A 24,825-nucleotide genomic window follows, 5' to 3' on the forward strand; every position below is an offset into this window, starting at 1 on the left:
CTTAAAATTTGCAATAGTTTTTATACTTTAATAATATTATTCTTATAATAAACTTAATTATAATATATCAAAACTACTTACTATTGGTTTCTTTAATTGAATTGATTTAATATTTTAATAATTCTATCTGTATTCAGAGTAAATCTACTATGTTTCTCTCTCTAAACTAGCTTTCCCAAAGCTACTCTATCTAGCATTATATTGCTGTTGTTGGAATTCTCATTGCTGGAAGATAAAGCTGGGGTTACAGGAGCAACGGGAATACATGCAGAATCAGTAGTTGTGCAAGTAATATTTTCGTTATCAATAACACTTGTTTTTGTGGTATTATTGTTAGAAACAGGAACTACTGAAGATTTAGTGATTTTCTCCACAGCATTATTATTAGATCCGAATGTAGTTTGGGCATTTGGAGAAGTGGAAACTGCTTTTGTTTCTGATGGCAGTATTACTTGGTTCCCACAATTCCCAGTATTTGCGTCAATATTTCCCAATGAAGAACTATCCACTACAATAGCAGGGCCAACATTCGCAGAAATTGCAATAGAAGAAGAAACTGGATTATTAATTGGCAAATGTGGAGCATTAACTGCACCACAAAGCCCAGTGGGTCCTGAAGATGATAACGCTGCTGCATAGAGCAAAGATGCATTCCTTAGTGCATTTTGCTGAAAAGTCTCCAACATCATATTTTGGGAAGCCCCTTGCATTAAAGAAGCCATTGCAGCTGGTTGCGAAGAATGTTGACCATTTATTGCCATGTGGGGAAATAAAAATTGAGCGGCACCTGCATGTGGATGTGCATGCATTTGACTGGTAACATGAAAATTACTGAGTGTAGACATTGAGGGGTCTAACAAATTGATATGGTTTCTGTTTGGTACGAATAAGGTAGAGAGGTGATGGCTATTAGGTTGGGTTTGATTATTGCCAGAAAATTCAGGCGTGATGGTGTTGTTAAGAATGGATGAGGCACCAGAGTTTTGATGGTTAATGGGCCCAGCACACTGGATCTTCATGTTGTTGCAAGCATTGTTGGCTCCGAGTATTGCATTCTTTCTAAATCCTTGGCGGCAAATCCCTGAATGTTCTGGAGCGATTTCGTTTATAGTGTGTGCTTCAGAAGTAGATTTTTCGAACTGTCCGCTATAAAGGTTAAAAGTGAGTACCCCTGGCTTCTTTCTTTTATGGGCACCTCTTGCGACAACATTTTGTCTGCAGCCAATAGCAGCGGCCAAAGTAATTTCAATGGTGTATTCTGAAAGATCTGGGATGAAAAAGAAGTAGTATTTTCTGGTTTCACATTCATAATAGGAGACTGCCCATGCAGGCTTCGTCCTGTCAAAATGGATTCCTGTCATTGGGCTCTTGGGTACGTTAGAAAGAGATCTGGTGACATCTCTAAGCCAGTTCAGCTGCCAATCAGGGAGCATTCTTGGTGAGAAACATGCGACGTTTGCTGGGTTGTAGTCTCTTTGGATAAATGGATTATACTCATCTTGTCCATTTTGGTTGAGAGACTTACTAGATTCACCATGCTTATTGGTTGATGATGAACTATTACTGATACCTGTTGAGAATTTATTGTTTGGCGCATCACTATCACCATTTCCGTTGTTTTCTTTGACTGATTTCAAAATGGTATCATCCTTGTCCGTTGGGACTGTCCAAGAGAGAGACCCTATTAAACTAGAGTGGATTCTCATAATTTTGTCGAAAGAGGTTTTTCTGTCGTTAGAGAGGAAGAGTTCATCCTCATGTGAAGTTGCTGAAATATTAGATCCTCCTCCAATAGAAGAATTGAGGTTGTTTGTATTTGATTTGGCTTCCTCGGACTTTAAATGTAAGTACTGAGAGGAACTTCTCACATTCTCCATAAGGTTCTCTTCCAAAACTGTTGTATGTTCTGAATCATCTTCCTCTCCTGTGTTTTCTGTATCGTCCTCTTGTGAGATCTCAAATGATCTGGTTTCAACTTCAATTATGGATTTCTTTTCAGTGCTAGATTCATCCATATTTGAGTTGGTCTCTGTAGCTACGGTCTCAACAATGCTGTTCACAGAGTCTATTGAGCATTCCTTTCGTCTCTTCTTCAGTGATGTGTCATCAATATTTCCATTTTCAAGGCCTCCTGTGATTTCTATTTTGTCTGTAGGAAGAATATTTTCCTGCTTAGCTCTTTCTGGAGTTGATAAAATTACTTGTCCTAAGTTATCAGAAGCATTAGTTTTGACTAACTTTGTTTCTAGGTTTTTGGCGGATTCCACGTTATCCTTAAGTGTTTGGGAAATTGATATATTATCTACCCCTGGGATTCCATTCTTCGTTCCAGTAATTACTGTTGCCCCAGCTGCACCTCCTGCTGTTCCTCCTGGAATATAGGGAGCATAGCCACAACCATATGGATAGATTGATGGCATAAATCCATTGTTCCCTTGGAATAAGTTTGTAAAGAAGAGCTGTAGTAATGTTGGATCATTATATAAAGCTGTGTTCAACATACCGTTGTTGAATCCTTGATTTATTCCTTGTTGGAACATAAAAGGAGATAATATTTGCTGGTTTGTCATATGAGATGTAGCTATAGATGCAATCTGTGCAATATTGGGAGTTGGAATTGATGATGAAGAGGTTGTAGGAGTATTAGAAGGTGTGGATGATGGAGTTAGAGTTGTTGATGGAGGAGAGAATGATTGACTTCCTTCACAAAGGGAATTAGGGTTGGAAATTAATATCTTTTGTTGATTATACATAGACTCTGAATGGGATTAGTTATAAATTAATTTGGGTATATATAAACTTAAGTTGATCTTATTATAACATGTATATATATTTATATATATTTTATATGTTATTAATTCTGTGTAGTATATACTTGAAGTTACCTTTGGAAATTAGAGTTAGTTTAATATAATATAGTAATAAGAATCAGTTTAATTATTATTTGTGTTTAATATAATCAATTCTTTATTATTATTATTTTTTTGTTAATGTCGTCAACACTACAATATAATTAAAGCCAAAAAGATTCTTACAAAAATCACTTAAAATTGTTAAAGTTATATTTAAGTTCCCAAAGTATCTTAATTGGTATTTATTTCTAAATTAAAGGGAAAAAAAGAAAACTTTTTTTTTTTTGCAGTTTTTCCAGTGAAAAATAGCTTTAATATATATATTTTTTTTAAACTATATATTATTGCAAAATTTTTTAAAAAAAATTTCATTAATATTAATTATACTCCCCCTATTTATTAAATAGTAACAAATTTAATATATCCACCAAGTTACCCATTATTCATCTAGTGCACATGCAGATTGCAATACTAGTTGAGCAGGTGCAATTAATTTCTATTTATTCTGCTATTTATTTTATCTTATATACTAAATTCTAGACGTCTACAAACCGATATAGACAACAAAGTACGTAAATTCCACGGGATGTAGGGAGATATTGCCCCTCATTTCCGATATAATTAAGTAAATTATCAAGTATTAAAGTTACCATATTAAATTTATAAATAAATATCTATTTTATTTGATTGATTTACTCTCCATATAATATAAACTTTATTAAAATGTGGGGAATATAGGCGGGCGTTTACTGCGTGTCTTGCCTTTTTCTAGTGGCATAGTTGAAATGTTTTTTGGTGAGGGGAAAAGATGGGAACCAACTTGAAGAATATTAATAAAATAATTCAAATATATATATATATTTTTTTCTTTAAATAAAAAAAAAATTTAACACATTTCATTTAATATCTATCTAAGTTATATTCTTTTCTTTTTTTCTCTACTATTATTGTTGAACTCATCTTTATTTATCTATCTCTTCATTGTATTATTTTTAATTTAATTAGTTGTTTTTGTCCACATTAATTATAATCTGACGTGTCATTGTACATGCATATTGCATGTGATGTTGCAAAAAATGCAGGCGAACATAAAATAGATCCATGATTGACATTAATAAATAAATAAATAGAAATAAAGAATAAAATTAATAATTGTAAACATAATTTATTAATAGTAAAGTTCCATAAATTAATGAATAAAAAATAATCGTAATGTTATAATAAATCAAGAATTAAACGATAAATAACAGTAATTACCAATATACAGTACAATTTATTGTCGTTATTATTGTTGAATGAATTTAATCTAATTAGATATACAAGTTATTTGTTTAAGATTGAGTTAAATTGTCAAAAGCTAAATAAGAAAGACAAAATCGAAATAAAAAATGGAGGTATTTGAGATTTTTATTATTAGATATATCAATTATATTAATATTTGGTCAATAGAGTTAACCAGCCAAAACTTTTACCAAGAATTTAGGGATGGAATTTTACTTGTGAATTTATTGAAACAATGGTCAAGTTTGTATGGCTATAATAATACTGAAGGTGATTTGGTGATATATAAAAGGCCATTAAACAGATCTCAAGCACTTAATAATATTAATTTATGTATAAATTTTATATTAAATCCACCAGAAAAAAGTCAATTGCCCGAATATTTAAGCGGAGAGAATGAATTAATAAAAGCTGAAGAAATATATGATATGAATGAAAAGAATGTGATTAGATTTATTAGTACTATATTTCATCATTATTTGATTCCATATTTACGGGTTAATTCAAAAATAATAATAAATAACATGAATGAGTACTTAATATTACATGGTTTATCACTATCAAATGAAACAATTAGAAACTTTTATAAAATGATTATGAAAAAGAACATTAATCAGATAAAGGATGATGAATTGTTGGAAAGAATAGAAAGTTGGAATAAATATTTGAGTTTAAACATGGAAGAAATAAATGATCAGGAGAAAAATAATAGTAATTTAATCATGTTAAATAACGAAAAAGAGGAGGAAAAAGAACAAGTTTATGTGAATAATTTTAACTACGTCAAAATGGAGCAAATTAATAGTAAAACAAATAATGATGGAAAATATTTTGAACCAAAATATATTAACTCATTACAATGCGATATTACTTCAAATGGTTTTATATTAATAATGATCATGTTATATCAAATGGGGTGGATAGATACTGCAATTTTATGCCAGATGTATTATGTACCAAAAACATTAGAGGAGTTTAAATGGAATCATGAAATAGTTTACTATTCTTTTCAAACTATAAATAAATATTTGAATATACAAAAAGAAGTATCAATAGTTAAACAGCATTCTTTAATTAAACAATTTGAAAACAATTTTTTAATTGATGAGAGTGAAAGTGATGATGAAACCATGAATAATATTACTAATTGTGAAATACCATTTATATTAGTACCACTTTCAAGTTTATATATGGAAAATTTTTCACCTTATGTATTATTACTACAAATTGAAATATTATATAATTTACTAACACAACAAATTGATAGTAATTATGATTTTACATCATATAGTTCAAATAGATTGGCAGTATATGGCCCATATCAGCCAATAAGTCTGGAATTATTGGATGAACTGACATACAAGGATGATTATCCATTGAATTGGACTATGGGTAAATATGAAAATAATATTTCTGAAGATCAGCAAGAAGGAATTGCTCAAGAAGAATATGAAAATGAGGAGAGAGATTATGATCAAGACGAGAATATTTTAGTAATGGAAAATTATAAGGATAATCAATTATTGGGTGTAGATATGGTGAAAAACAAGAGTTTTACTGATAAAAATACTTCAAAAATTAGTAAGGACAATCTAGCTAGAATAGAAGCATTGATAAATGAATCAAATATGAAGAATTTTAATGATAAGGCTTTTGATAATAATAAAAGGGAAAGACTAGCAAATAATATAGATGGAAAAGATAACGATAATGATAATGATGATGATTATGTTGTTGGTTCAATGTATGAATATTTACAAGATAAAGAAAAAGAAATTGATGTTGAAAATAGAGTGTTAAATTTATATGAGAATAATGTAGAAGAAACGGAGTATGATATAGGATATAATTACAATGTTAATAATAGAGAAGAAAGAAATTATACTGAAAATACTGGTAACAGTAACAAGAAAACTAATATTAGTGATAATAATAATCATCATCATTCTAATAAAAAAATAAATCCAATTTTAGAAGGTGAAATGGACCAAATGTTTACTGGTTTGGAGAAGGAGCTTGAAATTTTGAAGATATATGACGAAAATAATTATAATGAAAATTCATCAAATAATGAAAATAAGAAAAGTCAAAATAATAACATTAATGTTGCAAAAATATTTCAAGAGAAAATGATGAGTAATACCAAAGAGTTTAAAGAAAAGTTCTCACATATATTGACTAAAGAAGGAAATCAACGAATTAAGGTTAAACCATCAATATCAAGAACAGCATTAGAAGAACAACAGAAAAAAATCCTTGGAATGGTAGATAATGACGATGATTATACTTCAAAGGTCTTTGATATAACAAGAAAACAAAGTGATGGTGTAATGGAAAAAATTTCAACAGCTATAAGTGAAAACAATAAATTATTAGAAAAATTAAAGATGAGTATGAATGTAAATAATAATAATTCTCATAGTGAAAATAAACTCGAGTTATTTAAACCTAATGAAAATAGTAAAAGTATTATATCAAATCCGAAAGAATCAAAAGAAAATAATAATGAATTGAATAATGGAATTAATGAGATAATAACACAAAAGTTTGACAGTTTTCAAGAAACTTTATCTAATTCAAAATCACCAACTACTTCAGAAAGTAATAGTAAAGATGATTTAAAAGATAATTTCAATGTACCAATCAAAAGAGTTTCTAGGAAAAAAAAGGTAAATAAAGTTAGCTTTAGTGATCTCGTTCAAATGGAGGTTGAAAGAACTGCTGTAAAGAGCTAAGAGAAAATATATTAAAAGTAAGAATCATAATGGATTTTTTTTTTTCTTCAATTGCATTCCAGGTTAACTATAAAACTATATTTTAAATTAAAAAAAAAAAAAAATCAAAATATTCATATATAAATTAAAATTGATAAATTTCTTAAAAAGTTGAGAAGATTTATTAAAAATCTTACAGGTAGTAATTATATTTCATTGCAAATATATTAAAATAGTTAAATATTAATTATAATATAAATAAAGTACTATAATTCAATTTATATTCTATTCAAAATCTCTTAAATTATAACGAGATAAATACTGATCTATAAAATTGTTTAATAATTTACGATTTCCTATTGTTGTGTTAAAAGCATATAATTAGAATCTGTGTGAAAGAAAAATTTTTCGGATCTAAAAATGTGTGAAAAATGTGAATACTGGAGAAAATCAACAAAAATTAATAAAATTATACGAATTAAATTATTGTGGGGAATTATTATTTAATATTAATAAGATAACACATTATTTATTATAATTTGGTCAATTCTATTATAATAATCAAAATATTTTAAGGCGGGAAGTTTTGAATATAATATATATATACATATTAAATATTTATAACATAAAAAAACTGTCAAGTTAAAGTAAATGCATTTTTTATTCTAATGAAAAAAAATTATTAAATTCTGATATTATCCATTACTTTTCATTTTTTATGAACTAGGTTCTACCCAATACTTTGGACATACCATTTCAAAGGAACAACTAACTAACGAAGAATCAGATCAAATAAACGATATATATTTTAAGGTATAATTAAATGACTTGTTATAATACAGAAATTTAGTGTGTGGTTAAATAATTTTCTATACTTTGCATATAAATTTATGTATTTGCATAAATATCTTATATTTATTTTTTGAAATACATAAATATAACATTAATGCATGATATACAGGTAAACACCTAATTTAATAATAATTTAAATATGTTGATGTTGAAAATAACATGCACGTATATACATAATTTTAATCAATAAATATTAATATACAATAAAGTTATTGTGAAGTAAAACCAATAAATAATGAGCAAAGTTAAATTAAATAGAAACTTTTCAATATCAAAATACCTGTTAATATTCTTAATAATAATATTTGAGAAAATTTCATGTGAAAACTTTATTTCAGTAAAAGATGAAAATGAATTAACAACTAACTATCCTGATAGTGGTAGTATTACTACTAATAATGGCAATGGTATTCATAGTAATAGTTTAAAGAATGAAAATGTAATTGGTTCTAAAATTACATGGATGCCTACAAAAAAGTTATATTTATGTGATAATTACCATTTTTCAGTAACAACACCAAATTCATATATATACCCAAAATTGGAGATTAAAATAATAGAAAGTACATTAACTCAAGGATTCACCATTTTTTTAAGATGTGGAAATTTGGCAACACCTTATAATTATGATACTAGAATTGACATTCCAAGTGGTATTAGTAAGGGTTCAATATTGGATAGAAAATTACCTTTATGTAACTTCCCACTTTTAGATAATAATGCCTATAATATTGACATTTACATTGGAGATGTTGATATAGAATTTACTAGAAGACATTATTGTCCTTGTTCTTCTCAATATGTAATTTTAAGCATTGGATGCTTAGTTGAATATAATAATAATGAAATTATTACTCTTTCTCCTTCTTCAGAATATAGTTTAACTGGTCCAATAAATAACAAAGAAAAGAAAGAAGAATCAACTGATAGTATTATTAACAGTAATAATTTACCATTGAATAATTTGAAGATATTTTCAACTCCTGTTTGTGTATTAGAGAATGACTTTGTTACAATATGTAATGCTGTTTTACAATTTTCAATTCAGATTGGTGAAATGAATGTTAATAAACAAAATAAAGGAAATGATTCAATGAACAATGTTTCACATAATTTCTGCATTTATTTGTCGCCATATTATTGGAATGATGAATTATTGGATACAATAAATAAAAATAACAGATTAACTGATAGAGGGTATTTGTTAGATAGAAAAGAAAATTACTCCAGTGGTATGATTAATAATAATAATAAAAAATCATTGGCATCAATACCAGCAATAGATAAGCATTTAACTTCATCACTTTCGCCAAATATATGTATTGACTTAAAGAAAGATTTAAGTGATAATTTAATAAAAAATGAAAATCTTCCTCCACAACTCAGAAGTAATATTGACTCAATAACAATTAAAGTATTTGCAAATGATGGAAATAAATTAACAGATAATGAAGATCCAAAGATGATCAAAGTCCATTTTATTTTAAATAATATAAAACCATCAAAATACTTTATATATCCATTTATATTCCAATATAATACAAGATCAAATATAGACTTGGAAATGTCAGAGAATAGTAATATAGATAGTTTTAATATGAAGTTCTTTTATGATTTGAATTATACACAATTAACAGGAGATCCTTTTATTGTAAAATGGTTACCAACGAAAATTAATCCAAATTATAGATTGGAAAATATTCCAAAAGTAATAGAAAGCGAGAATTTGGATATTAATGTTAAATTGAATGAACCATTTTATATAGTAATACCAAAAACAATAACAAATATTCTTTCTTTTGATAGTAATAATTTGTTTTTGTATATAAGTAATGAGCTATTGTATTTATTTAATAAATATAACAGCTCACTTATTATTGATTATGTTGGATTACTTGGAAGATATCCTTTATATAATGAGAATAATTATAATTTAATAAAAGATTATGAATTAAAAGAGACAAAGATATTTAATATTGCTTCAAAACCAAAATTAATTGACAATTCTTTATTACAAATAGCGAATATTTCAATACCATTATTAACAATAAATAACAATCTTCCATTTACTTTTAAGATGAGTATTAATACAGATATTAAATCAACAGAAAATATCCCAATAAAATCAATAAATATTCGAATGAAGCATCAAATTATACCAACAACATGTAAAGAATCAACATGTTCAGGACATGGTGACTGTTCACTTATTGAATACTCAAATAATATTAATATTTACTGCTCTTGCTATCCTGGATGGGGTGGTTTTTATTGCTCATATCCTTATTTATCAAGCCAGTCAATACTTGCTTATCCAATAACGTTAGTAGGAACAAATTTTGTTGCTATTCCAACAATTTGTGTATGTATATTTAAGAAGAAATGGTTAGTTGCTTTTCTAGCTTTTATTGCAGGTTTGGTATCATCAATTTTTCATGCTGCAGAAGTTGGTCTACTTGTGGATCATGAAGATATACTTTTAAAAGGCGATTTAATTTCAGCCCAACTTATAATTTCTTTTGTATTTATATTACTTTGCAGGTTTAACTATAAAATTGAGATTTCACTTTTAATTAGCCAAATACTTATTCTAATTATTTTGACTTTATTAACTTCAAGACTTATAACAACAGTAATTCCATTAATAAATTGTTTTACAATATTATTTTCAAGAATAATATATTGGTACAATACAACTAAATTGTATAGTGAAAAAATCCCAACAGAATTTTCACCACCTAATCTTGAAATCTCATGTGCAATTCCCATTGAACTTACTAATACTTCAAATACTCCAACTTATTTAATTTCAAAGAGTGAAAAAAATTCGAATAATAAGGAGATGAATTCACATCCAGTTAATCCTTCAACTCCAGTTTCCAATTGTATTGAAAATTGTAAAGGTATACAAAATAGCCATAGTAATGCTCAATTTGATATTTCAAAAGTAAATGATATTATTTCATTACATAATATTGCTCAAAATTCGAATCCTATTCATAATTTGAATTCAACAATTCGTAATGCAAATAATTTTATCATTCGTTTGCAATATTCCATTATTAATGCTTATAAAAAACTTATTTTTATATTTGACCGTGAGTATTACTCCCCTAGACACATATTAATTGGATTCATTATGGGTGGTATTGGATGTATTACTTGGTTTCTTGAGACCGTTGATACTTATTGGTTCTTCCATTCAATATGGCATATCATGGCATTCCTTGCAAGTACTTTTATTGTTCACGGATGTGTTCCACCCAAAATTCACATTTTCCCTGCAAAAAGCCATGATTTTTCCTTTAATAAAAAGATATTCCAAATAAATACCACTAATAATAATAATAATAATAATGTTAATAATCATACAAATAATAATTTTAATCAACAAATTGATATTGCTGATGGTGTAATTAACGTTGAACTTAAATAATCTTATAAATCACATCAATAAATGAATAAAAAATATATTAATGTATTCATCTTTACATTTTCTTAAATGGTTGTTACTTTAATGAAAAAAGATTATTGTTTTTCAATAACGAAAATTTACATATTTATAAATATATTATTTCGACAAAATTTCACCAGTTTTTTTTTAATTAATTTAAACTTTTTTTCCTATCCAGTGTGGACAATAAAAATATTGAATTATAATGACGTGTTTAATTGCATGCACTTGCATGCAATGTAGCTATGTAATTTTTTTTAAGGAAAATTGACTAGTTTATCAAATAAAATATTGTTTGTAATTAACAGAATAATGATAGAAGTAGTATCAATTATTATTGTTATTGATCATATAATTATTAGAAAGAAATTAAAGTTAATTTTTATTTTATTTAATTTTTACTAATACCTTTGAATAAAAACATTTTCATAATTTACAATTTCAAAGCTTTTATCCTCTAAAATGTAAATATTTAAAAAATAAATTTATTTATGAAATAGCATTAGAAAAACAAATAATAAATTCTAAATTTTTTTTTCTAATATGCAAATATAGAATCATTTAAATTCAGTTATTTTAATTCAGATTTTTAGGGTGTATAATATATATAAAAAACACTCAGTGTTATCCGAGAATTATTTGTTGGCGCCGAAAATGTGCACCCAGGTGGTAACATGTCAAAGAGATTAGACGATAATTTAGGTAAAAATATAATTATTAATAAAAAAAAATAACAATAATAAAATATCATGAGAAAGATTAAATAAGATAGGAAATTTAAAGAAAAGACAAGGGAGAGTATTTTAGAATTATTATTAAAAAATACATAAAATATCTATTCTCAATCTAATTAAATAATTAATTAATAGATAAATTTATCACCAAATAAATTTCGTTTATTTAATTAAGAGTTTAAAACTGAGAAATTATTAGCCTTTAACATTTCATTTTGAAATTTGACTAAAGGTGTACTGATTGGTATAATTAAGTGATGAAAAGTTATCTACAAAACAATAAAGTTTTATTGTTAAGAGAAAGATTATTGTATTGAGATAACTAACTTTCTCACAATAATCATATTAGAGACTCCCATTTTATTTTATAAGGGTTAAATAGAAACAAATTTTGAAGTATAGAGAATTACCAAAAAAAAAAAAAATGGCTATTATAGATCTTGCTAGCCTTTGTTCTCCTATACATACATTTAAAAGAGGCCTAATATTTGGCCAGAATCCGAGTAAATCTGCCAAAGATCAGGGACTTGAAGCAAAAAATGTACCTTCGAACAATAATCACTCAAATAATTCGTTATTAGAAGCTCAAAATGAAATAACAAATTATGGAAGAATTAATGTTACTGCTTTAAAAAGCACTGATGAATATTCAAGTTTAAGAAAGAGTATTGAATCCAAATCAAAGCAAGATTCTGAATCATTAGAAGTTACAATGTCTGAATTAGGAGCAGGATCAGTTTTAGATACAAATACAAGTTTAGGTTTATTATCTGGATTAGGACAAAAATCTGAGTCATATTCTAATTATGAATCAAGAAAAATAGATACCAAAACAGGATGTTATTTGAGAAGTGGTCAAGAAAGTGCAATTTTAGTTAAACAAATTCCAAATAATCAAACTCAAGAAGGAAGCCTGAATTTAATGAAAATAACACAGAATATTCAAAGTTATGGATTTAGATATAGTTACGAAAATCCGAATATATTTACTAATAATAACAATAATAGTATAAATGTAAGTATGAATGTGAATATAAATAGTTATCAAAAGAATACAATTGCAATTTTTGATTTAGATGATACATTAATTCCAACAGATTGGATTAGAGACGCTTATTCAAAGATTAGACAAAATCCTGCATTGAGTTATTTATTCTCAAATTCTTCAAATAGTGTCTATCAATATATAAGAATTCAAATTGACCAGCAAGTAAATTATCAATTAATACCAAGTATTATCCGAATTTTGAATCATGCTAAAAATGTGTTTCTAGATGTAGCAATAGTTACAAATGCAAGATCTACTGGATGGTTAAAAGTAATTGATATTATGTTTCCAGAACTAAGTAATGCTCTAAATGAATTAGGGATTCCAGTAATTAGAACAAATCCTGTAGGCAAAGAACCAAGTATAGAAGATGGAGAAAAGTACTTTAATTACTGGATGTTGGCCAAGAAATTTGAATTTGAGAAAATAGTGAGTAGATGGAATTCAGGTATAGAGTCTGGTAAATTAGATTTGATTAGTATTGGTGATAATGATTTTGAAGAATGTGCTGCAGTTCATTTGGCTGTTGTTGATAAGGCTGTTAGGTACTCAAAGATTATTAGATGTACTTCAGGACTTTCTCCAAAAGCCTTTATAATTCAGCTTCAAGCAATCTCTAATGCAATAGAAATTGAAAGAAAGAGAAATTCATCTCATTGCTGGATTAATTATAGTAATACTGTTTCTTCTATTATTGTTGAAAATAACCAGACATTTAACTCTGATACATTGAGTATATTTGAAGATTATTCTACTGAGGATGAATAATTGATAATATTACTAATGTTATTACTATTAGTGTTATTATTATTATTATTATTATTATTATTACTATTATTATTATTATTAATGTTTATATATATGGGTTTAATAATTAGTTTTCTAATTAAAAAGATATTACAGGAAACAGGATTTTATTTAATGTGTTACAGTTTAATCAAAATAAAAATGTAATTAATTAATATTAGAACTAATTGAAAAATTGTAAATATTTCTGGTTTTGAATAAATAATTTTCATATATTTCAGTATTTTAGGATATTTTTATTTGGGTTTTGTTTTATTATTTTCTTTTGTGATTTTCAAATTATTTTTTAATTATATTTTATATTTTTTAAAATCTTGCATGCATTTTATTCTATACTTAATTGAAATTATGTAATTTAGCTTATTTCAAATGCTGAACTCTAGAACTAGTAAAAATAACATTCAATTGGATAACTATTCAAAATTCTGAGCTTAAAAATGGTGGTTTGAAATAATATATTCAATAAATAATTCTTAAAGATTAATTTGTTATTAACTTCTGTGACTTAATTGAATTATCTACAGTATAATATAAATTTTTCGACACGTAATTAAAATTTAAAATGATAAATAATGAAATTTCCAGATATAAAAATTAGTGTAAATATATTAAACAAGATTAATTGTTTGATTTAACTAAGCAAGCATAAATATTGACTAAAAGATTGTAATTAATGGCTTTCTTGTATAAATTTCAAAGTATATGAAGGTAATAGGAACAATATATACTTTCAGATATAATCTTTAGAGAGAAAAAAAAGATTCAGTTACATTTTGGTTGGATCAGTACCTTGCTTTTTTGAATATTCATAATGAAGTTCAGAAACGTCTTCTCCAGGTATATGTTTAATAATGCCATCCTTGCTTACCTGATAAACTCTAACAAGGCCTCCTGAACCACCATCCCTATTTGTTGCAATAACAATAGCTCTCTTTCCAAGATCAATAGCTTCCTCATCAGTCAAATCAAATCTATATCCACTATCCAGAACACCATAAGCGTATAGAGAACCAGATCCAACGGAGAATTTACAATCTTTAACTCTGGATCCTTTATCATCTACGTAATAAAGTTGAGGTCCATCTTTATCAAATCCTGCTATCATAATTCCAGCAGAAAGATCATAGGCTCTATAATGAAAGAATATATTTGTGATCATTTTTGAAGCTCCCGCTACACTGATTCTTTCACCATTTCTTAGCTCATAAAGTCTACATAATTTTGAGAGTACTCTTTCCCAGTATGAACAGTCTGCTGCACCTCCTGCCATGGTCCCCAATAAGAAATCGTTTATCTGAATGATTTTCTTGACCTCCTGGCTAGCAATATAACTTCCTTGTGATGCTCTACTATCAACTGCTAGTATTACTCCTCCTTGATAAATAAATCCTAAAGTCGTAGTACCTCTATTCATCATCTTTCGTATTTCTCCACTATTGTATTCTGTTACAAATTTACAAGGATTATCAACATTTGCATAACTAAAAGTTTCTTGATAAATTTGTTCAAGAAATTCCTCTTCGTCCTTATTATTCCCGAAGAAATCTAATTTCAAAATTCCGGAACTTCTGAAATTCTCATTTCTTACACCATAGTGGTTTATTGTCTCAACACCTGAATCCAAAAAATCAAAGGTCATTTTAAATGATTCAATTTATATATTTTGAACTAAAGGAGTAATTTGATAATTTCTAAAATTTGAATGGAGTATTACAAATAAGAATGGAACAGTAATCGAAACTTAAAAACTATTTTGCAATCCTTGACAGAATTATATATAATTTGATGTTGCAAACTAGTCTTAATATTTAAAACTTTTCCCCTTTTTTTTCCTTTATTCACACTCACTATTTTTAATAATATAACTATTAAATATCTTTAAATATTATTAAATTACTTTAATATTATTATTTTGATTTAAACAATTATTACTTTTCTCTAAAACACCCCCCAAATATTCCCGCCAAAAGATGGCGGTATCTAGCAAGTATACAATATTAAATATTGTGTGTATTTACAAATATATTAGTAATAATAAAATAATAATAATTTACATATTTTTTCTGTATAATCAAGAATATTGGTAATATTTTACATTGATAAATGTTGTTTTCTGGATTTACATCTTTAATATAAATTTACTAAACATTAATTTGGTAAATTATATAAACTCTCTTAATGTAATGAATTACCATGATAATAGTGAGTTTATTGAATATATAAATTGTGATGTAAAGCAAGTAAACAAGTTTTTCTTATGTTTGGAGGTTTTTTTTTTGTTGAAAAAAGGAGAATTATTAGTATTTTGAGCAATCTTAAAAATTAATATATATCTTTATTCGATATATTAAGAAGACGAAAAATAAGACAAGAAAATGCGATTTAAGAAAAGATTTATTGGGTTTTTTATCATTAGATACTGAATAACAGAATTTCAAACTTAAATTATAAAAAGCACTACTTTTACGTAAATTATACTATTACTAATAGCATTATTGAAATGGAAGGTACAGACTTTTCAGAATGGTTGGAGCTAAATATTGGTAAGAGCTTTGTTGTTTTATTAAATGAGTTTGTAAATAATGGTAGGATTTCTCCAATTCAAAGTGCAAAAATGATAGAAAATTATATAGAATCATGTTCTGAAGTTTTAAACAGACATGTAAAATCTGGTCGCAAGCTTAAATGCGAGGGAACCATTAGCTACTATAACTGTATTGAAGGAAAGTGGGATTTAGTTATTAAAGATTTAGTTATATTCGGAAAATCTTTAGGAAGAGTAAAGAGCAAATATGTGAAAGTTTCAGGTAAAGAAGTTAAAGATATAATAAGAATTGGAGGTAAAAAACGGTAGTATATAATGAGAAAAAAACGATGGAAATAACATCATTTTGATACTACTTAAATATTAATTAGTAAAACTAGAGAAGCTATACAAATTATTTTATTATTAAAACAAAATTTATTGTTCTTATATTTTTCTCTAAATTGAATTAATTGAGAAAAATTGATTAGTTCAAGTCTTTAACTTCACAAACATTAGAATCGTTATTTTTAAGAGCAGATAATTCAGCAATTTCAGAATTATTAGATTTGAGTTGCATCAGAAATTTGTATTTTTCAAGTAAATTGGAACATTTTTCAAATTGCTGCATATCATAATATAACTTAAGCATTATATTAATTACATTAATCAAATTCTCTAGGTCTCTCTTTTCTTGGTGGTCTAAGTGATTCATGACGTCCTGAGAAACTGGAATTGAATCTGCTTGATATTTTGTCGAATCTTCACTTATATCTTCAACCAAACTGTTACCATATTTTAAGGTTATTAGCTTTTGATTTTGATTCTTATTATTGACAACATTATTTTTATCATAAATAGATTTACTCGCATTTTCCTTCTCCAATAATTTCAATTTTACATCATTAGATTGTCTAAAATGTGCTAACTTTGAGTAAAATGGAAGTAGAATAACTACATAAAGAAGTTTATCAAACACTTCCAAAGCTAGCACATTCCAAGTTACTTTATATATTGAATCATTATAATTATTAAGAATATTCCCCAAATAATAGTAATATTCGAATTCCATCTTTGTGGTACTTAAACTTACTGGAATATAATTATCAACAACACCCCTTGTACAAATTGACAAATCCAATTCAAAAATTAACCCCAAATTATCTTCTATATTATCATTAATCTCATATCCCATATTTTCAAGTTCTTCAATCAATTTTCCCGCCTCCCAAATCGCATGCAAATTCCCATCACCATGATTTTCATTGCATGCATTTGAGTTTAATGTGGACAAATTATTATTTTCGGAAATAATTAGGGATTTGGTTCTCTTTTGAATTTCAATATTCGAATCAGCTTGGATTTCCGTTGGAGGAAAAAGGAAAATGACTGAAAGTGGGATTTTAATGGTGTATTTTCCTCCAAGAGAACAGTAAAGAATTGATTGTTCAAGCCAAATAGGAAGATTGTAAAAGGCTGGAGTAACTTTTAGTAAAGCAGTTTTCATGTTTTTAGTGGATTTAAAAGGTAGGCTAAGTTCTATTCTCTCTCCTTTATTATTATCAACCAAAGTAAATTTTTCTAAAAGAATGTTAATTCTTGTATTATGATCCAAATTTAAGCTTGAAATCCTCTTAGAAGACAATTTTCCTTCTTTTAAACTGGGATTAGTTGTATAAAGTGATTCACTTTCATAAGATGACAATTTAATACTATTATTTTGAATTTCCTTATTAAATGGGAGTTTTATTTGAATATTTTTTTCCCAGTAAAATCCAGTCAAATGAATTAATATGGAAATATTCTCATGATTAGAGTTGTAAAATCTAAATTCTGAAATCTCACCAAGTTTCATGGACAAGATGCAGTAAATAAAATCATTCACATGAATTCTTTCATTTCCAAAGATATATTTTACTAATTCATTAATTTCTGATAAATCATCAAGACTCAAGGAAAACTTTAAACGATCAAATTCAGAATTCATATCATACAGTCTTGAAGAATTGGTCAAATTCTCCGAAATCTTTCCAATTTGCAATTTGGAAATAAATAGTTCCACTTTGTCCTTCTTGCTTGGAGATTTTAAGTAAACTCCCTTTTTCCAAACTTTCTTATTGACATTGTCACAGATCATCTCAATATGGTGAAAATCATGTAAAGTTACTGTAAATACATCAAACTCATTGGCCTCTTTCTTTATCATATTTATTAACTTTTTTGATCTGTTGTTATAACTTTTACAATCTTCTACACGTATTATAGAATTTACGCAAATTTTGCCACATAAATCTCTTGGCCTTGAAAAAACTGAGCCTTTCTTAATTAAAATCTTGGATTTTTCGCCCTTAAGCATCTTTCTAAGTGCCATTTCAATACCCCACGGAATTTCTCTTTTTCTAGTAGAATAATATTCATCTGTTGAATGATCTCCTAAAGTAACCTTTAGTTTTCCATTTTTTTGTTGAACAGTATTAATCTTGTCACTATTGTCAGAGCTCAATATGTTAGTGCTTTCCAATTCAATAAGGAGTTCATCACCAATACCTGGCTTCTCATATCCACTTCCACAAGATATAATTTCCTTAAGTATTCCCTTTAGTGATATTACAGAATAGTCTCCAATAGAGTCTGAAGGTAATTCATCATCAGAGTTTATTTCTGTAATTTCACTTATTTCAGAGTCTGAAAACTCTCTCATTTTTAATCCAATTCACTATTATATTAATCAGCTTTATGTTATTTTGTTCTTATTTATTTGGTTCTTGTTTTTGTAGGATTATCAAAGACGATTTTATCCATTTAGCTATCCTAACTCTCAAATAAGTAATTATCTTATTTGATTTTTCTCATTAAATTCCCTAATTTTAAATTTATTTTTTTTTCTCTTAATTGAAAGATTATAGTAAAATAACTTATAATAAAAAAATAGTAATGTTATTTAGTAAATAAGAATTGTCATTAAATCATTTAAAAAAGAGGAATGAAAGATCTTGAATTATTGTATTACTAAAAATAAATCCTTTAAAAAGAAAAAAGATTTACTTAAAATAACTTTTTTAAGTGGTAATTTTATTAATAATTTTTGGATATATATTAGACATAATAGAATCATTTTATATTATCAATGCGGGCTTGGCGGGCTATGTGGGATTTTGATCATATTGCATGCAATTTTAATTAAAAATAATAAAAATAATAAATAAAATTAATAATAATATTATTAACTATTATTATGTTTTTTTTTTTTTAACTATTTATTAATAATTCTAGATCTTTTACAAACGACCTTGAGTTCAATAAATTCGTTCCTCCAAGAATCACGTCAACATCATATAGGTTTCTAATAACATTTGCATCCCTAGATTCCTCTAAAGTTACACCTCCAACAACAAATACCATAATTTTTAGGGGTTTTTTTGAAGAATTATAATTGTCAAGAGTAGATGGAAATCTGCTATTTTTTAATTTCCCCTTAACCAAATTTTCTAAAATTGAATATAATACTGTTTTATGTTGTATATAAATATTATTACTGTTTGACTTATTTATAGTATTCTTTGCAATATTTAGTAATGTCTTATTTTGAAAAAGATCTCCAGATCTAAATTCTTTACCAAAGACTTCCAAAAGTTTATCAATATAATTTGCCTGAGTACCCAAATGGTATTTAAAATTATTGATTTGTATTTCTTCTTTCTCATACTTCAAAGAGTAAAGAAGAGCTAGTCTTAATTTGTCAAATTTAGAGATTCCAGTATCTGATAATATATTTCCTACTTGTTTAGAGTGTTCTTCAACATTATCACAAACTGTTAGGTCCTGTTCTAATGCAGATATTCTCATTAAGTCTCTTTCTTGAACAATTCTCGAAAGTTCATGAAGTATACTTACGTGTTTATATATGTTATTGTACTCTTTTTTGAATTCTGGATACATTTGAACAAATCTACTAATATCATCAATAGTTTCTAGATGTTGATTAGCTTTGGAAGATTCATGATGATTGTTCACCAAATCTCTTATAGAAAATCCAATGTCACCAAAATTATCGTATTTGTGATCTTTAAAAAAGTTATCATATTCTTCAGATAATACAAATTCCTCTTTTTCTTTTTTGGAAAATTCTTCATTAACCAAACATATTCTGTTTTGTTTTATTTCCAGTAATTCATGAATCATTGCATGGTATGTCCATTGAGTTAGAAGTGGAGTAACGGGATCTTCCCTTCTATCAAATACTAATAAAATAATATTTTCATTTCTTTTATCTTCAGAAATTTCCAATTTAGAACTAACTAACTCTCCTGATACTAAATCTATTAGATGAGAATCTAATAATCTTCTTTCTACCGCAAATGCTATATTTCTGCATAATGAAGAATTTGCTAAGTAACGTATCACAGGTAACTCCCCTAGTTGTAAACTTGCTGAGTAAATACCATCAATCATTCTAGAAAAGATTGCCTCCTCATAAGTTGTCCAGCTTGATGGCAAATTATACATTGAAGCTTTATATATAATTTAAAAAAAAAAAATTTGAAACTTGAATTACTAATGAGTTAATAAAACTTAAACTTACCAAAGTAGTTCATATTTAGAGAAAATAAATCAAAGTTTATTACATTAAAGTCAAGCTTGACTTCTTGAATTCTTTTTATAACGTCGGCCTCATCACTAATAGCAATCTTTTGCAATATTTGTGGAGATATATTATTAGTAAAGTAAACATAGTACTCCTTAAACAAGGGTTTTTTAAGCTCATTACATAATATTGAAATATTCTCTTTGTTTGGCCTTATAAAATAAATGCCCGAAAAATGTGGAAGATTTGACCTATTTGTTATATCTATTAACTCTGTTAGAAATACTTCTTTTCTTAATAACTCGGAATAAGAAAAAACTAAAGAAATTTGTTGAACAGTTTCTTTATCCAAAATAAGAATCTAAAATCAGCAAGTTTAATTTGATTGTTTTAGTAAAAATTAAATAATAATTAACCAGATAATTAATATTACTTAATATTTGAAATCATATATTTCGTGGTTTTACACTTACTTTTATCCCAGAAATTCTATTAAAAATAGAATTAATTAACTCATGACTGTTTTTCACTAAGTTCAACATGATCTTAAACTTTATTTTAGTTGATTTGTCTCATCTAGTTTAGATTTTTTTTAATGGTTATTTTTTAATAATACTAGTTAGTATTTTATATGAAGAAAAAATGAGTAAACCAATTAATAAAAAATTTTCTTAAATTTTTAACCTTTACTCCACTTGATTGCAATTATTCACTTCTCTATCTCAAAATTATTATTAATTTTTTTTTGATTCTAATTATTTTTCATGTACCGGTATTTTGCATTTGGCGCCTGTGTGTATGTGGGGTAGAGAAGAAAAATTACTCATTTTTAATGCATTGAAAGGAAAGTAGAAATAATTTATTATGAAATAAATACTTAAAACACTGAAAACATGTTTATTATTGTGATTAAACCTATGAATACATGTTTATATAAATTCTTAATTGCTAGATATGTATATATTGAGTATATATTACAGTTAAAATAACAATATTCAAGCAATATCTTATGATTTTTTTAATATTTAAAATTATGTAGGATAAATATATAAATAAAATAAATTATTTAATTAAAAGCTGAATCGTTGGTATTTTTGAGCTCAATTCTGTTTCTCTCGTTGATCTTAGTTCTAATAAAATCATATAAATCTTTGTTGGTGGTGAGTCTTTCTTTATGTAGAGAATTAGGTTCATCGACATGAATACAGACATTATTAAATTTATCCCAACAAGCCTTAATGAAGTTTCTTAAGAAGAAGTTGAGTAGTACTTTAGGCGGTTCAAAAAGCAAATCAATTTTCCATTTGAAAATTAAATGGGTCAAATCATCACCATGGGGACTTACAAATCCTCCTCCAGAAATTTTGGCTCTATTTGAATATCCCAAAGAATATGGAATTTCAACTTTTAATCTCGGATGGTATCCGTGATTCTCAATAGATGATGCATGAATAAATATTCTGTTATTAGGAATAATTTCGTTACTAACCCAAATTTCCAAAATAATCTCTCTATTAGCAAATGGCCATGGGATGTCTATATATATTGCAGTGACTAAATGTATTCTGTCCTTGTGTAGTATTTCTTTAATAGAATTAAGTCCAAATTTAATTGGGAAAGTATAATATGGAATCCAATCCTTATATAAATCTCTTTCGTAAAATACAGAAAGAACATTAAAAATGTTGGTTTTAATAAACCCTTGAAAACATATTTCAATAATTGAAGAATTCTCGTAGCTTCTGTACCACAAGTCAAAAGGATTCTTTTGAATAATATATTGCCATTCTCTTGGTTTTGTTTTTGTTATTAATCCGGTACATTCCTCGTACTCCTTATCATCAAATAAATTTCCTTTATCATCAAAATAGCAGTCACTTTTAATCTCCAATTCATCAACATTGTTTAGTGATTCAAATTGGCTGTTTAAAGATTTGAATGAATTATTGCTCTCTGTATCATTTTCGGAATAGAATTCTTCTTTTACTTCACTTTGAAGAATATTCAACTTGAATTCATGAAAAAAGTCCTCATATTTTTTATTATAAAAATCTGAATTAATTTCAACTCTATTTATATTTAAGTCGTTAAAACTATTTGCAAAGTATTTAATGCATGCTGCTCTTCTTTGTATTTCTAATATTAGTGGATTTTGATTATATACACATATAAAGCCGTACCTAAACAAAATATTAAAATCTAGTCATATTATTATTAAACATACTTTTTTATTAAATCCTGTATAATTACATGTGACTCCCACACTCTTTCATCCTTATATAATAAAATGGCCTTTTCTAAGTTTTCTTCAAGTTTTCCCATATTAAAGTAACTTCTTATTCAATCTTTCAAGTAAATTACATTAAAAAGTTGAATTTATTACAGAATTACTAATTCCGATGATTATAATAACAGTTAACTATATGAAAACTTTTAAAAGACAATTTTTATAAATAATAATTTAAGTAATAAATAAATTGCAACCTTGCCGCTTTATGTGTGTAATTACTTAATTTTAACGATACCCATATATGGAAAATAAATTAAAACTATTATTATTAATAGTAACAATAGTAGTATTAAAACAATTCTAATTACATATCAAAGTAATTGAGGGCATTATTTGAAACAGGTTATATCTTATTCAAACTTCACATTCAATTTTAGGTCATTTTACTTTGTGTAAACATGAGCGATTCTATTCATGAAAATCCATCGATAGATATTTTAAAGGAGCTAAAATTGGCAGGAAACTACCAAATTACAACACATAATGAAAATCAGTTTGAAGAAATTGCGAGAATTAATTTACATCATATTGAAAATCTTCAGTATTTAAAGCCTTTCATTAGCAATTCTTCAAATGAATCACAGTACGATGTTGCAGCGCTTGTTCATTTATTGAGCTTACAAAGAAACAAAATGAGAGTCTTAGCTTACATGTAAGTTTATTATATAATATGCATGCATTTATATTTACATGCAATATATTTAAACTCTTTTTAATTTTGAAATTTTAGTAAAAAAAGGCTCGATCAATTAAAAGCATACAGATGGAATAATGGAAAAAAATTAAGCAATGAGGTTCTGTCAAAAACCTCAAAAAGTGAAGAATACTTTTTTAACGAGTATTCTAGCTTAATTGATGAATATAACACAAGCATTAACAATAAGTATAATATACCAGATTCAGATATATGCAATCACAAAATAGGAAACAGCATTCGAGGAAATTTTAATCTATGCCAAATCATTAATCCTAAAACGTTCTCTAAAGATGTTATTGAATTTAATAATGGGAAGTTTGAAACAAAATCCAAACAAGTTTTCTACAACTCTGGTTCCTTCTCATTCTTCACCAGAGAACAAGTAGCTTCCCTTGGACACACTTCAGACATTATCCCCATTTAAAATGCCTAATTATAACTATTTAACAGAAAACATAATTATAAAATTTTCATATATTTAATATATAAATTATATTTATTATATATATTACCATGTGGATAAATTTGATTGCATGCACACATTTATTTTAGTACGCACACGTGTCAATAATCATGCAGTTCATTGTGTGTATAAAAATCTGTTTTTAATAATAAGATATTATAATAAATCAACTTTTGATTGTAAATTTTTAATTCTTAAATGAAAAATCTAGTATATCGTTTAGTAATATATATAAATATATATAATAAATAAGAACTTTCTTAATTGTTATTATAATTATAAATATTTTGTTTAAAGTAATATTTGTCTGCCATATTTTTAAAAGAAATCTTATATAGACAAAACGTTGAGGGGATTTGTTCTAAAATATATATATAAATATATATATAAAATAAGTGAAAAAAAAAAAATTCATGTAATAATTAAAATAATCCATAATAATTAGAGGGCTATAAAAGAGGAATACCTTATTATTTTTTCTTTTTTTTTAAATTTTGGATAAATAATTCCTTTTATTCCAAGTG

The 24,825-nt window shown here is 26.3% G+C and overlaps 10 protein-coding genes across 10 annotated transcripts; 5 read left to right on the forward strand and 5 right to left on the reverse strand.

Moving 5' to 3' along the window:
* Positions 1-161: 161 nt before the first annotated feature.
* cubi_02016 (uncharacterized protein) lies at positions 162-2,753 on the reverse strand (the record flags this gene model as incomplete). The annotated part of the gene is made up of 1 exon (XM_029019028.1): positions 162-2,753. The coding sequence occupies one exon, from the start codon at positions 2,751-2,753 to the stop codon at positions 162-164; it is 2,592 nt and encodes an 863-aa protein (XP_028876502.1).
* Positions 2,754-4,240: 1,487 nt separating this feature from the next.
* Positions 4,241-6,868, forward strand: cubi_02017 (uncharacterized protein; the record flags this gene model as incomplete). Its single annotated transcript, XM_029019029.1, has 1 exon — positions 4,241-6,868. One exon carries the CDS (start codon positions 4,241-4,243, stop codon positions 6,866-6,868), a length of 2,628 nt encoding a protein of 875 aa, XP_028876503.1.
* A 1,066-nt stretch (positions 6,869-7,934) lies between these two features.
* Positions 7,935-11,135, forward strand: cubi_02018 (uncharacterized protein; the record flags this gene model as incomplete). The annotated part of the gene is made up of 1 exon (XM_029019030.1): positions 7,935-11,135. The coding sequence occupies one exon, from the start codon at positions 7,935-7,937 to the stop codon at positions 11,133-11,135; it is 3,201 nt and encodes a 1,066-aa protein (XP_028876504.1).
* Positions 11,136-12,311: 1,176 nt separating this feature from the next.
* Positions 12,312-13,703, forward strand: cubi_02019 (uncharacterized protein; the record flags this gene model as incomplete). The annotated part of the gene is made up of 1 exon (XM_029019031.1): positions 12,312-13,703. One exon carries the CDS (start codon positions 12,312-12,314, stop codon positions 13,701-13,703), a length of 1,392 nt encoding a protein of 463 aa, XP_028876505.1.
* An 805-nt stretch (positions 13,704-14,508) lies between these two features.
* On the reverse strand, positions 14,509-15,381 carry cubi_02020 (uncharacterized protein; the record flags this gene model as incomplete). The annotated part of the gene is made up of 1 exon (XM_029019032.1): positions 14,509-15,381. One exon carries the CDS (start codon positions 15,379-15,381, stop codon positions 14,509-14,511), a length of 873 nt encoding a protein of 290 aa, XP_028876506.1.
* An 861-nt stretch (positions 15,382-16,242) lies between these two features.
* cubi_02021 (transcription initiation factor IIA) lies at positions 16,243-16,596 on the forward strand (the record flags this gene model as incomplete). Its single annotated transcript, XM_029019033.1, has 1 exon — positions 16,243-16,596. The coding sequence occupies one exon, from the start codon at positions 16,243-16,245 to the stop codon at positions 16,594-16,596; it is 354 nt and encodes a 117-aa protein (XP_028876507.1).
* Positions 16,597-16,753: 157 nt separating this feature from the next.
* cubi_02022 (uncharacterized protein) lies at positions 16,754-18,967 on the reverse strand (the record flags this gene model as incomplete). Its single annotated transcript, XM_029019034.1, has 1 exon — positions 16,754-18,967. The coding sequence occupies one exon, from the start codon at positions 18,965-18,967 to the stop codon at positions 16,754-16,756; it is 2,214 nt and encodes a 737-aa protein (XP_028876508.1).
* A 548-nt stretch (positions 18,968-19,515) lies between these two features.
* On the reverse strand, positions 19,516-21,393 carry cubi_02023 (vacuolar protein-sorting protein VPS45; the record flags this gene model as incomplete). Its single annotated transcript, XM_029019035.1, has 3 exons — positions 19,516-20,777; positions 20,849-21,212; positions 21,325-21,393. The coding sequence occupies 3 exons, from the start codon at positions 21,391-21,393 to the stop codon at positions 19,516-19,518; spliced, it is 1,695 nt and encodes a 564-aa protein (XP_028876509.1).
* Positions 21,394-21,917: 524 nt separating this feature from the next.
* cubi_02024 (uncharacterized protein) lies at positions 21,918-23,173 on the reverse strand (the record flags this gene model as incomplete). Its single annotated transcript, XM_029019036.1, has 2 exons — positions 21,918-23,031; positions 23,109-23,173. The coding sequence occupies 2 exons, from the start codon at positions 23,171-23,173 to the stop codon at positions 21,918-21,920; spliced, it is 1,179 nt and encodes a 392-aa protein (XP_028876510.1).
* A 366-nt stretch (positions 23,174-23,539) lies between these two features.
* Positions 23,540-24,262, forward strand: cubi_02025 (uncharacterized protein; the record flags this gene model as incomplete). Its single annotated transcript, XM_029019037.1, has 2 exons — positions 23,540-23,793; positions 23,872-24,262. The coding sequence occupies 2 exons, from the start codon at positions 23,540-23,542 to the stop codon at positions 24,260-24,262; spliced, it is 645 nt and encodes a 214-aa protein (XP_028876511.1).
* Between the last annotated feature and the right edge of the window lie 563 nt (positions 24,263-24,825).

Source organism: Cryptosporidium ubiquitum, assembly GCF_001865345.1.
Source record: "Cryptosporidium ubiquitum isolate 39726 chromosome Unknown contig_12, whole genome shotgun sequence".
Classification (NCBI taxonomy): domain Eukaryota; phylum Apicomplexa; class Conoidasida; order Eucoccidiorida; family Cryptosporidiidae; genus Cryptosporidium; species Cryptosporidium ubiquitum.